General features: G+C 40.6%; 1 protein-coding gene across 1 annotated transcript in view; it reads right to left on the bottom strand.

The window, feature by feature from the left end:
- SPECC1 (sperm antigen with calponin homology and coiled-coil domains 1) overlaps positions 1 to 13,062 on the bottom strand; it is a 57,827-nt gene that overhangs the window by 6,037 nt on the left and 38,728 nt on the right. Inside the window, exon 11 of the mRNA XM_065647226.1 lies at positions 606 to 722. Coding sequence (XP_065503298.1) covers positions 606 to 722 — 117 coding nt within the window. The remainder of the gene's footprint in view (positions 1 to 605; positions 723 to 13,062) is intronic.

Consider the following 13,062-nt stretch of genomic DNA (forward strand, 5'->3'; position numbering starts at 1 on the left):
GCATCTGGTTAATCAGTAAGTTTAAATGAGCAGATATATTTGGAAACTGAAAAACACAAGACTCGATGCTTTTATAGAGACACTTTTTTGTATTAGAAAGGTATACTTACAAGTTCTTAGTCTTTGAACAGCTTGTCTACTTTTGCCCAAGCTATAGCCCTCTGTTTTTGACCAAGATTTTTGTGAAACTGATTACAACTGGGAAAAAAACCCCCACTGAGTTTGTCTTTATTGAGTTAAAAGTTTTTGAAGAGGCATTAACTAACATATAAGGCACTCCTATAGATATTATAATTCTCATTGTAATAAATACTAGCTGTTTGAAGTAAATCTAGTAAATTCACTCACTGAACTCAGGCATCTTATTACTAACTCTTTATTCAGTGGTCCCTGCATTTCCTCTCTGGGAGCTCACTGGTGGTTTCCTTCCCCTTTTCATCCAGTTTGCTTTGTAAATTCTCAGCTGACACTTGTCTTTTACTGTTGCTCTCATCTACTTATTCTGTATGAAGATCTTGCAACACTGTCTCCACCACGCCTCCATCAAAATGAATAATGTTCATTGTGAATTCTGCAGATTGTGCAAGAGTAGGTACAAAACTTACTTTATCCTGGCTGTTGAGCTCCTGGTAAGGAATATGTGCAGGCAAATATGTGTGCAGGAGAGCACAGAAGGCCAGCCCATCACTCCAGCTGCTGCTGAAGTTGGTTATGTCAATATTCTGCAATAGAAAACAGGAACCCTCCCTGAACAGTGTTACACAACAACAACAATCTACAAACAGTAGTTTTTATGCAGTCATGAAACAAAACCTCAAAGTATTAAAGTAACATAGCTTTACATTTTCCATTCTCATCTTCTTTTTCATAGGAAATCAAAAGACACCAAGTAGGATGGCAAGTTTCGAAGTCCTGGATACGGGATTATTAAGGAATTAAATGCTTTTCATAGCAGGCCCCAAACAGAGAGACTTTCCAACACTTTCTAGAAGGTGATGCACTATGGTCAGCACATGCTGCAGTTTTCCTGTGCTGGCAAGAAGAAGGACTCAATCTTATCCTTTTCGATTACAGAATGGCAGAAATATGATTTCTCCAGCACCTACAACAGAAGTCACTGATATTTTAAAATGGTGTTTTGTAACTGATTTCATGCTTCCTTGTCTCAGGATGTGTAACAGAGGGATGGTTTTATAGAACAATGAGGCAGTGTAATCAGTGTATTTGAGCACTTATCCTTCTGATACTACACAGCAGATACATGCTTTAATGAGAATATGTAATTAATTATGATTTGATTCAGCCCATTATCAAGAGGGATATCAAACTGATGAAATACTAACATATTCCTCAAGCCCTAAATAAAGAATGTGCTTACTTGTATGTGACAGGTAGGCTCAAACTTGGCACCAGCACGAGCTGAATGGGCAGCTTTCCCAGAGCTGAGCAGATGTGCCCAGTGTACAGGCATTTGCATGAATCCATGTCTGCATTCTCATGTTCTTTATCAATGCAGCATCTTTCATCTGCACATCACAGAGCACTTAACAAAAGGTAGATAAAGAATGGGAAGCCTGAGATACAGAATTTCACCATCTACCCTAATTCACAAAATAAGTAGTTGAGAACAGAGGTTTCCCGATGCTCACTCTCCTGTTTAGTCACCAACAAATGAAGCGGCTGCATCACTGGTAACAAGTACCATACAAGATCCTTACAGAACAGAAACAAACAGAAACCTTTAAACCTTGTCTTCACATGTTTCCTAACATTACAACAAGGCTGCATTTGCTTGAGGAAGCAACGTTTCAGGGGGCATGGATATATTAATAAACATCCAACTGAAACCCTAGAGCGGAGCTATTAATACAAAAATCTAATTTGTCTGTAGCAACACTCCCACCACTGCCAGCTCCAACAGGAGGACAGTGAAAAGGAAACACTTTGAAAGGAATAGTCTAATACGGCTGGGAGTTTAAATGGCCAAAACCCATCTTCCTTCCCCTTGTTGCTAGGTGGTGGGATTCTTCTTTGCAGGTTACATAACTTATTACAAGAGTGCACTCAGGTGCACAGGGGAAACCCAGTTTCCCTACTCCTGACAACTGAAGGACTTTTAAATTATTTACTGGCTAGACTGAAGTCCAGAACATACTATGCTCAACAGGTGGATTAGAGTGATTAGAGAAACAGAAACTGGCTTTTAAAAATGAGCCCATCTGTAAAGAGCTCCTTTAAAATACAAAGATTGCAGGGGGTGCAGGGTGCACTCGGGGTTTCTTCACAGGAATGCTCCGGCGATGCGCAGCCGTAGTTTAACACACGCTTGTGGCCCAGTTGTGATTCTGTGAACACACTGACCTTCCTAATGCCCTTGTTTGCGCTGACCGTACCAGCACACTGAGGAATCCTCATGGCTGAGTTTTGCCACTGTAGCAGCAGCTGTAGGTCCAAATACCAGCTGAAAACATACAGTGAACTGAGTGGTACTGCTTAGAAAAGTAACAGCTCCCGGAGCACAGCAGGCTGCAGGAAATGCTGGTGTTGCACGATCTGTCACACTGCAGCAGGTGTGGAGCTACCCTCAAATCATCCTCACCAGCCATGCCTTCCCGGGTGCTGAACTCCAATTCAGACTCTGCCGCTTCGTTTTCTTTATTTAGTTATTTTCCGGTTTCTTTCAAGATTCCCCGAAAGACAAAGCTTTTACTCTCATACAAAAGCTAATGCACATGCACTAAAAGCCAGACAGGAAGTATTTTAGCATATGTTCTTCACTTACAGTGCCTCACTGATTAGTTGTCCAACCTGGACTTTGTCCAGTTAGACAGGATTTCAGATTAGCAATAAATGTCCATAACCAAACATGACTCAAATTGAAGCAGTACAGAGTATTTCAGGTTAAAACACTCTGGCTGTAATAAACGTACAAACCTAATGGGCTCAGAAAGCAGGCCATCAGCAGCAGACATTACCGCACCAGCCACCACATTCTGGTTTGCTCTATTAACATCTGTCAACAGAGATAAAAGAAAAGCGGCGTAGTGGCTGAATACCATTACAAGAAAAAAAAATATTTTGCTCTGAAAGCTGCCTTGGCTTTGTCTGATCCATAAAGTTGCACCATGGAAGTCCAAGTTTGTGTTATGGAATTGTCTGAAGCTGAATTACTCTGCTTTCTTGGCGTTTCAAACAAATTACTATTTATCAATCCGCAGTTAGTGGGAAAGGACTGACTGCCAAATTACAGAAGTGTTTTTACTGAGGCCAATATACTTTATCAGCAAATAGCCTACTACCAAATGCCAATATTCTCATTTTATATTGTGTGATAGAAATGGAAAATGGAGGTTGTCCCCCTACTCTGCCAAAGGCCATGGAAACAGGAACAAGCAAAGCCTTAGTTAAGCAACTGGACTAGACAAACAGACAAGTCATGTCTGTGTGGGAACATTATACCCTACCCTTATTTTCATGATGCTCTTATGAGAGAGACACATGAGATACAAAACTCTTCCTTCCCACAGTATTTTCACCAGTGCAGCATCACTTTGATAATTTTACTCAACTTCGCAGTTTTAACTATACTTTTACTCTTCTCCTCCTCCCATCTAACAATACCTAGAGATAAGAAGTGCTAACATCTACAATAAAATCAGAACCAGGTCTAGAAATCCTCACATCTGCAACATCACTGTCCAGTCCGTCATCCTCAGTAATTCTTGGATCCAAGCCTTGCAAACAAATGAAAAAAAAAAAAATCCAAGCAATGTTATTTAGAGAGCAAATGTATTATCTATGATATTAATTAAGACATTAAACACCTGCAAGTCATTAACCTCAGCCTCCCAGGACCAGAACCTTTGCTTGCAGATAACAGAGCGCCCTGAGAGCCACAGTAAAGACACGCAGGGAAATCTGTGTGATCTGTTCTCACTAAAAACAATTTCTTGTTTGTCTGAGGAAAAAACAACCACCCTATTAGATTTCACTAGATCTTTGATTCCAATTCTTCAGCAAAAAGCAACAATGACATCATACAGTCTTCATTACAGCCTGAGTAGGTTAAAATACTGACAGAAGATATTCCTGCTATACAGATGTTACTGTGCCTGCAGCAATGGCTCTCTGAGTCATAATTTTCTTTATAAGATCCAGAATCATAAATTATAGACATGAATCAGCTTGAAGCTAGCCTGGAACTCTGTGGAAGACATGACCTTAGCATCATCCTCCTCAGCCTCCCCCCCAGCATCCAACCTGCCCTCCTGCCTCTCAGAAGTCATTGGTACAGAACGGCACACTGGGAACAGGCCGGAGTGGCTAATTATTGAGGTTCAGCCCACACGGAATATAAACTTAAATACTAAAAAGCCAGAACTAGTTAAAATGAATATATTTAATAAACCAAAGAGAATTGCTTTCTGCAGTTCTTCAGCTTTCTGCAGTCCTTCCTCATCACGAACCAGAGACCCACATCTCCTCCACAGACTAAAAGTCTCACAGCTCAGTGGTTTTATGTGGTTATATTTAGACACGTATCTGAGCAGGAACCTCCTTTTCATGAGCCACATCTCTGTGAATCTGAACTCCGACCTTTCTTATGCAAAATTTGACCAAGGTACCTTGAAGGGCAACTCCCAAAGACTCCCTCCACCCACCCATCATTACCAATAGCTGCATGAAACCACAAATCTAATTTGGATCTATTACACCATAATAGGTGAGGAACATGTTAGTGGGCTTCGGCCCAAGAGCTTCTGTCAAAGGATGCATGTAAGCTTCGAGCTCTGGATAGGAAAGTTCCAAACACTTCCAAAGAAGCAACACAAGTGAAGAAGGGCTCCTTTGAGCAAACAAACCATGCCAGTTCATCTAAAATGCTCCAGCAAAGATGTGAAACATGTGGGCAATCTACTGGAAATATGGGTGAATTGAAAGTGTGGTCAGATCCAGTTAACAGGGATGAAAGGCATGAATGCCTAAAATTAAAGACTGCCTGGATTCTTCTGTAATTACAGGGTGCACCCAGATGACTTGGACGATTGCACACAGCTATTTTCAATGGGTAGCTGCAAATCTAAAGTGATTCGCATATCACATTTAGTCAATCTACTATCAGGAGCCTTTCTGAATTCTCTTACAATTCTTTTTTCTCCAACATGGAATACACAATAAAGCAATGCCTCTTGATTACAAAAATCCAGAATAACTTGTGGAACAGCAATACTGCTTATTGTACAGAGATTAAGTGGCTAGCCAAGATTGGGAAAGAAGCCAAATGATCTTCTGCCCTCCAGGCTGTATTAATATCCCTAGTTCAAATGGTTCAGGCAGCTGCAGTCTCCATAAGAATTGTTTAAACTTTTATTTGATTTGTGTTTCTATCCCCATCATCTGTATTTCCAATGTTTCTACCAGCCATGTCAGTAAGTCAAGCATCTTATTGCCAACTACATTTGTGTGAAGAGAGAATTACATGTAAAGAGAGAGAGTGTATAATGCTGAGTTCACAGGGAGATGGCTTTTTATTACACAAACATCCAGGGCCAAATGACAGCTGTTATAAGCAGAAGCAATTTTATGAGTATCTCTGGGCCATTTCATAAATGAGGTAATGGTGACAAAAGATAAATATCAAGTGAAACAGACACCCCTGTAATTTACACCACTGTCACATTCAGTGAGTGGGTAAAACAAGTGGTGTATCTGGAGAGGGAGAGATGGATTACACAGCAAGACCAGGAACTAACTAGTTCTCCTCATTGTAATAACCTCGTAAGACTTTGATGATGTCTTATTTTTGCTATGCATCTCTTTCAGCATAAATTACATTTGTTATGCTCACCTGCTGAAAGCCAACTCCCTGCTTGCTGCACCATTAACACTTCCATCAGCTTTCTCACCAACTCGTATAAATGACATCACTGCTGAACGCCACAGAGGAGAAACAGGCTGGGCTGTGTTCCTTCATTCCCAAGGCTGCAGGAGTGGAGATGCAGCAGTGCAGCTCCAAGGACCACACAGATGCTCCGGGGAAGGAGGGAGGGAGAGAGGGGGAGGAACCACCTCCCTCTGCATCCAAGACAGCAGCTCAGCTACTTCCTGCCCAGAGCCCTGGCGTAGAATCGCTAATGAGCACACTGGCTGCTCCCACAGCTATTTCTAATTATCTGTATTGGGAGTTCAGACATTAGCTATGTCCTGGAATTCCTGGGCAGAGGGGCAGGCTGCAGCAGGCTCACAGTAAAGGATGGAGAGAAGGTGGGGTGAGGTCTGGACAGCAAAGGATATTGATGGAAAAGGCAGCAGGGCTCAGCTCTCTCCCAGTTAAATTCAGAGTTTGGAGATGTTCCAGCTGGTGACCAATCAATTCAGCGTTTTCCCCAATTGTCATTGCATCCAGGCAACGCAAGGAAAACGTCTTGGACTTTGGGATGGATAGAATGTAAACGCTATTTTAAAAATTACCCAGCAGGATAGAAAGTTACACATGAGAGAGCTGCATGGGCGTTCATTTTATCCCTCCAATCAAGAGACTTGTATTTGTTTACAGGATAAAGCCCTTTATGTGAAAAAAGGTAGAACTTGGCTCAAGTTATTTGGCTGCACTGGAGGAGCACATTTATGCATTGGCATCACTGTGAAGGGGGCTCACACATTGGTAATCAACCTGATTATTCCCAACATGCCACAATTTGGCTGCTGCATTTATTTTCCAGACTCAACCCTGGCTCCAGCTGAGAAATAGAGAGAAACTGCCTGTACACATTCCACCATAAGTGTTTTTATTTAGAAAAAGAAAATATTTATTCTGGAAAAAAAAAATAATATCTTGAAATTTTAAGCCCATACTTTCTTTAATTAAAAACTCTCAAGATTGCCCTTTTTATCTGAGCACCTTTCAAAATACTGCTGAAACTCATCATCATCCAATGATATGACATGATGATCTATATTTTAACAGCTAGGGAAATCAATGCAACGGTATTATGCAAGTCTGCCAGAGTCACAAATATGGTCCAAAGCCGACCTGGGAGCAAATTCCTGACCCGCTTATTGTCAAATTTTTATTTAAACACGGGATAATCCCTTCTATCTCAATAGCTATCGCCAAAACTCCCTTCAACTTTTGCATAAATAGGAAAAGTCTCTCTGAAGTCAACACCCTCCTCTTTGGCAAAAATCAGAGGAACACAAAGAGAGCCATAAATTTCATCCATTTCTCGGAAACTCACTGAATACAGTAATGACTTCCCAGGAAAAACCCATTGCACATATAATCCTACTTCTAAATGTCAAAATGCTACAACAACTGTGGATGCAGAGCTCTCAGTAAGCACGTGCACCCTCTCACATCCAAAGGGACATGCCAGCATATGGTATTTGAGGGTGTCATTGCTCGCCAGAGAAGAACTTCATTGCCTTAATGGCACTGGTGAATATTAAGACAAACGAGCTTTTTCCTGCTTCCTCAGCAGGAACATCCACTGCTCTGTTAATTCAGAATGATGGAATGTCACAGCTTACCTAGTTCTCGGGACTAGTTAAATATTTAGATAGAAGCCTGGCTAATGCTGATATACTAGAGAGACATTGATACAATTTGGAAACACATTGAAACAGTTTTATGCTACTTGTTGACACAAACACAAAAGGTAATGTAGAAAAGGGTGAGAGAATTCCTCCCTAACCCCAGTGCACATCTTGCGATGAAGAACCAGCCGGGTTCTCAGTATTTCTTGAGGACAGAGCACAGCTGTGTTGGGATTCTCAAAGCTTTAAAACTACGTTCCATTATGTTAGTGTCAAAGGAAACGTTTGTCTGATTATTTTACAAGTCAAGCTCCAGGAATTGTATTCTGCTCAGGTTCAAAGATTGAGAGGGTCGATTCTGGGGTTTTCAGCTCTTTGATTCTCTACAGCCTGAGCACCAGCCCTGAGGATCGTGGTAACATCTGCATTAAAGTCTCAGTTCACTCTCCATGGTCCAAGACGGTGCATAACTGATACGTGAGACAAAGTGCTTAGTCGAGACTTAGAAAAGATTGAGACAGCAGTTGACGTTATTCTTCTACTTAAGAAACTACCCACACTAATGACATCCAAAGAAATAACACACTTCTTGTTTCTAAATATAACCCTCAGCTTCCAGAATAAGAAAGAAACCGCCAAACGCAGATGTGTTGATGTGTGAATGGCCATGAAGGAGCTTTTGGATCTCCTATAAACAGGTCCCCACAACGTGCAGCCCCAGGAACGTACCTGCTTAATGGATCAGCAGTCAAACCCCAGTGATGCTGGCTGTGCTCACAGCAGAGAGAGGCCACCTCCCCAAGGACAGCGCATTGGCCCCATGACCACGCGTCCAAAAGGAATACGTTGTGTCCTCATCAGCCCATCTGATTTGTATATCTTTGGGATGTACACTTAAATCTGTGCTGGATCTCAGCCAGCCAGCAAACAAGTCAAAAAATATGAGAAAAAGCAGGGGATAATATCATGGAGGAGGCCTTGAGAACAAAGAGGATGTGGAAAAAATACTGTCTAGTGCAAAAAGAAAAGGAATGCAAATTCCTGTGAGAAAAAGCAAGCCACAAATTCATAAACAAAAAGATAGTATTAGTCTCAGTTTAAACTGAATACAAAAGGGTAAAAAGCTTTATATTATATCCACTGCCAAACCACCAGTCAACCAGTCTCTTGCTATAATTACTTGACAAACAGCAAATACTGCAACAGCCTTTATTTTTCTCCCTAAGCTTTTGCATCTTTGCTATATGAAGAACACAGTACTATGCAGACACCCAAACTTTCACATACCCCAATATACCAGCTTTATGCTTCTAGTAATAAAAGCATTCAGAATTACATTTACAAACTTTTAGGTTACGTTCAAAAGTAATTTGTTTCCAATTTCTGTCTCTCAAGGCTGGAACAGCCATACTAGCAGCAATACTTCAGGGTAGGGTGGTGGGGTTTTTTTCTTCTTTTTGAATAGCTGAGGCACTATAAAGGAAAGGCATTTTTATTAATATATATGGCAAAAACAAAGGTCGAAGTATTTAGACTCCTCTCAATGCCAACCTATATTTCTGGAAACTCTGCAGGCTGCAGTCTCCAATAGCTTTACATCTTTGACGAAATATCCTATGTTTTAAGAAAAGGAAGCTTCAAAAAACAATTCACAACTTTTGAGGCAAATATTCAGAATGGTTTGGCATACAGATATTTGTATTCTGCTAATTTAGACTAAACAATACGATGTCAGAGAGTATCGCCCTAAAAATATTTCCTACATACTCTTAAGCATATTTTCTAAAACTGCACAGTGTTCCTGGGACCTACTGCAAAGATATATAACTCCAAATGAGTCATGGAAACAAATAAATAATTTTCTTCTAGCTTTGCTTGTAGTTACTGGTGAATTTTATGCAGAATAATTTAAAGGAATTATTTTCTCCAGGAACTGTGTGTATGACATGAAAGCTACATAAAGACTGCTCTGGAGATGATATAATGCAATGGCTTGAATGCATAGGTCAGGAATGTATGAAATTTAAAAATCTTCAGAGGTATAGCTGCTATTTTCCACATTCCTCATCTCTTCCTATTCAGTATTTCTCTGCTCAAGATAAGATGGTTGGTCTTCACCAAGTGGATCCCAAATGGGTCCTGTTAAACCAAACATAACTTTGATAAAAAGAATAACCATGATTGAGCAGAGGACAAGAGAGTCGGTCTCGGATTCTCTTTTTCTCAGTGCCATAGGATGGATGTCTAGCGGTCGGGGAAAAAACATTAAAATATTTCTATTAAGCGAACCATATTCATTAACCTGGCTGCAATTCCCTCCCCTCTCTGGAGAGGGAATATGTAGCAAAACCAATAATCCTTAGTTCTAATGATCATGGGTTAAGTGCCTCTTTATGTTCCCTGTTTTCACAATACATCTGTGGATAGTAATAGACAATCTAGAGAGGTTTGGCCACTTGACAAATGGTCTCCACAGAGAGCAAACAGAACCAGGGCACTTAAATAACACCAGAGTCACTAATGATATGATTATGGAAGGTGATAATGTAACATGAATGACTCTCAGCAGCTTGCAGGAGTTACAACTCATGGGAACAGAGCCTATTAGAAAAGAGGCACCCAATTTCTACTTCACACTGTTCCTATGATGTGTAACCTTTTAAAAAATATTAAAATATTAAAAAAAACCAAAACCAACCAACCAAACAAAAAAACCCACACCAAAAAACCAACCAAAACCAAACAACACAAGACAACAGAAAAAGCTATTTTAACATAAATAACTTACTCTCAGCAGGCTTTGTGGTTTAAAGGACTTAAAGTAATTGATTTCCAGAGCCACAAAAGCAGTTCTCAAGTCTGGTCATCTCACCACCTTCCATTATACACCATGATGTCAACAAATTCAGAAAGGCAGAAGGAACAGTCTATGTATGTCTGGCAAAAGAGATCACGTGCCTGTGCACAATTCTTATAGGGAATTATGAAAAGCCTTATTTCACTACAATTCTTTTTACTGCTGAGATTATTTTTTTAGCACCTCCCCTGCATAGTTATTCAACATTGATGGCCAAAATGTCAGATAATTCAACTAGGCATTGAAATATGACAACTGAAATTGCGTGATCAGTTATGCCACAGTTCATGCAATCACACTTTCATATTCTTTTCTCCTAGTCATTAAACTGAACTTCCACTTTCTTTTCATTCTAGTAATTGTTTTCATGTTCTAAATAATTACAGTCTCCTTAGCATTCATATATTTTTGATATCAAATCACTGTTTAAATAGGGATCTTAAAAATGACATAGCACATTACAGAAACACAGATTCTTTCTTGTTTCCCCTCAGTTACTGTACACTCATGCAATTTCATTTTTTTAAAAACAAACAAAACCCTCCAGGCCACTACTAATTGGTGTTGCACTTCTCTCAACTCCCTCCAGTGTCCCTCTCTTGTTTTATGACATTGCCTCCTGGGGAACATGCTGAAGTTCAAAGCCAGCAAATGTTCCCACTGTAGACAACTCCAGGATATTTGCCAGAAGCAGGATGTAAATTTCTATCTATAGTATAAGCCTCATCTGGATTAAAGCATTTAAAAAGTGGAGCCTTGTGTGCTGGTCCCTAGGTCTTATCCTCAGATACTTGCCTAGGTCACTAATCCAGCTTTCCTCAGGGAATCTGGGACATGGGCAGTAGCTGCTACTGAGAGTATCAGTTATTCTAATCCATTTTGCTCATACTGTTTAATTAAATCTCCTATTTTCATAATTTAACTAGAAAGGAATCTCCCTCTTCCTTACCAGCTCAGATGACGAACTGTCACCAGGCCTCAAATGCAGTACGTTTTGCCACTGAAAAAGAAGTTAGAAGCCAAGCAGCAAGTCTTTTATTCTCTCATTCTACTGTGTCACAGAGCCGAAAACAGTTTGCATCCAAAGTTGTCTGTCATTCTGGGCTTCATGTTAGAAAGAACACGACAGTATACTGGGATTTGCACAGATGATGCCTCACAGACAGGGGTACTATGTATGGAAGTCGTGCACATCACAAGGGCTCTGCTCAGCAGAATTCATTGCCTCATTCCCACCATTGCAGCGGCTGAGGCAGGAAGGGGGATGACGTTCTTTGCTCCACTCCAGTTCTTTGTACTCAAGAACGATAAAAACTCCCTGCGGAGCTTAATATCAGCCTTATGACAGGAGTGCAAGGGTCTGGGGAAAGCAAGTTCAAGAACAGTTAGTGAATGTGCTGCAAAGAGTGCAATGGGAATGAGAATCTGAGGAAGAACGACCAGGAGATAACACCTCTAAATGAAGCAGTGAAGACAGAGAGGCAAGACTCTCATCATCAATCAATACAGTGTTTGTCCTTTGGTTCATTTGACTTTAACTTCTGCCTCGAGGTGTTACACTCTGGGTAATAAGCCCCCTACCACCACACAACAGTCTGAACTTCTCAGACTCTCCTTGATTACGCAGTTTGTCAGTGTTTTACCTGCTTGTTCTCAAAAACTGCTGAAGCCTCATTCTGCTGCTTTAGAAAGAGTAACAGCAGAGGACAGCCACACACAGAACAAGATCCTCCTCAGAGCAGGAGCCAAAACGACAAAGCTTTTTCTGAAACATATCTGGACAGTCATGTAGCAACAACACTCCAGCAGCCATATATAAAGCAAAGATTTCCACTGTCCTCCAAAGCACAGACTTACTTTCCTCCAGAGACTAATAGTAAAGGAAAAACAAACAGACCGGGATTGCCTTGCATACCTCCTGGGTGGCCAGCTATCTGACACAGGGCTCCACCGCTTGGGTTCAGCCTAGAAAAACAAAACTCCTTTTCTATTCTATCACACAGGGAATACATGTCACTCTTGGTGCCAGTCTGGTACCTACAGAATCAGGACAGGCCTCTATATTTGCAAAGCCACATAATAATTTCTAAAAGCAAAACATAGTCCAGCTTGGATGTAATCGGAGAAGGGAAACTGCAGGACTCTACAGACTCTCAGAGAATTCTTCTAACAGTGAACTTGGCACTAGACTGTTTCAAGATAAGTGAAGGAAGCTCACCATATGTGCCATTTGAAATAGAAAAGCACAATACTGTCAGGAGAAAGTGTTACTCAAAAGATACACTTGCTGGCTTAACAGAAGTTAGACTTGGAAAGTTGTATTTCATGAAAAATTTTCTGAAGATTGGACGAGAATGTTCCCCCACACCTTCAAATTCAACACCAGGAGAATTTTAGTAGATGAGATAAAATAAATCAACACAGCATTGAGCACATAACTTCAGGGGACAGCACTGTAGCCTTCTAAGCAGTATCACAGGACTGGAGGCTCAGTGCTAGTCCTGGCTTTATTCTTTCTAAGATGCGTCTAAAATCAAGAGCTTTTTCTGATATCCATCCTTCTGTGAAATTTGTGCAAGCCAGATGAATATGCCAATGCTAAGAAATGACTCAAACTTTTACAGGTCAATTTACTTAAAGGGAAAGCTACTGTCTTTACTTCCAAACTC

Source organism: Caloenas nicobarica, chromosome 17, assembly GCF_036013445.1.
Source record: "Caloenas nicobarica isolate bCalNic1 chromosome 17, bCalNic1.hap1, whole genome shotgun sequence".
NCBI classification, from domain to species: domain Eukaryota; kingdom Metazoa; phylum Chordata; class Aves; order Columbiformes; family Columbidae; genus Caloenas; species Caloenas nicobarica.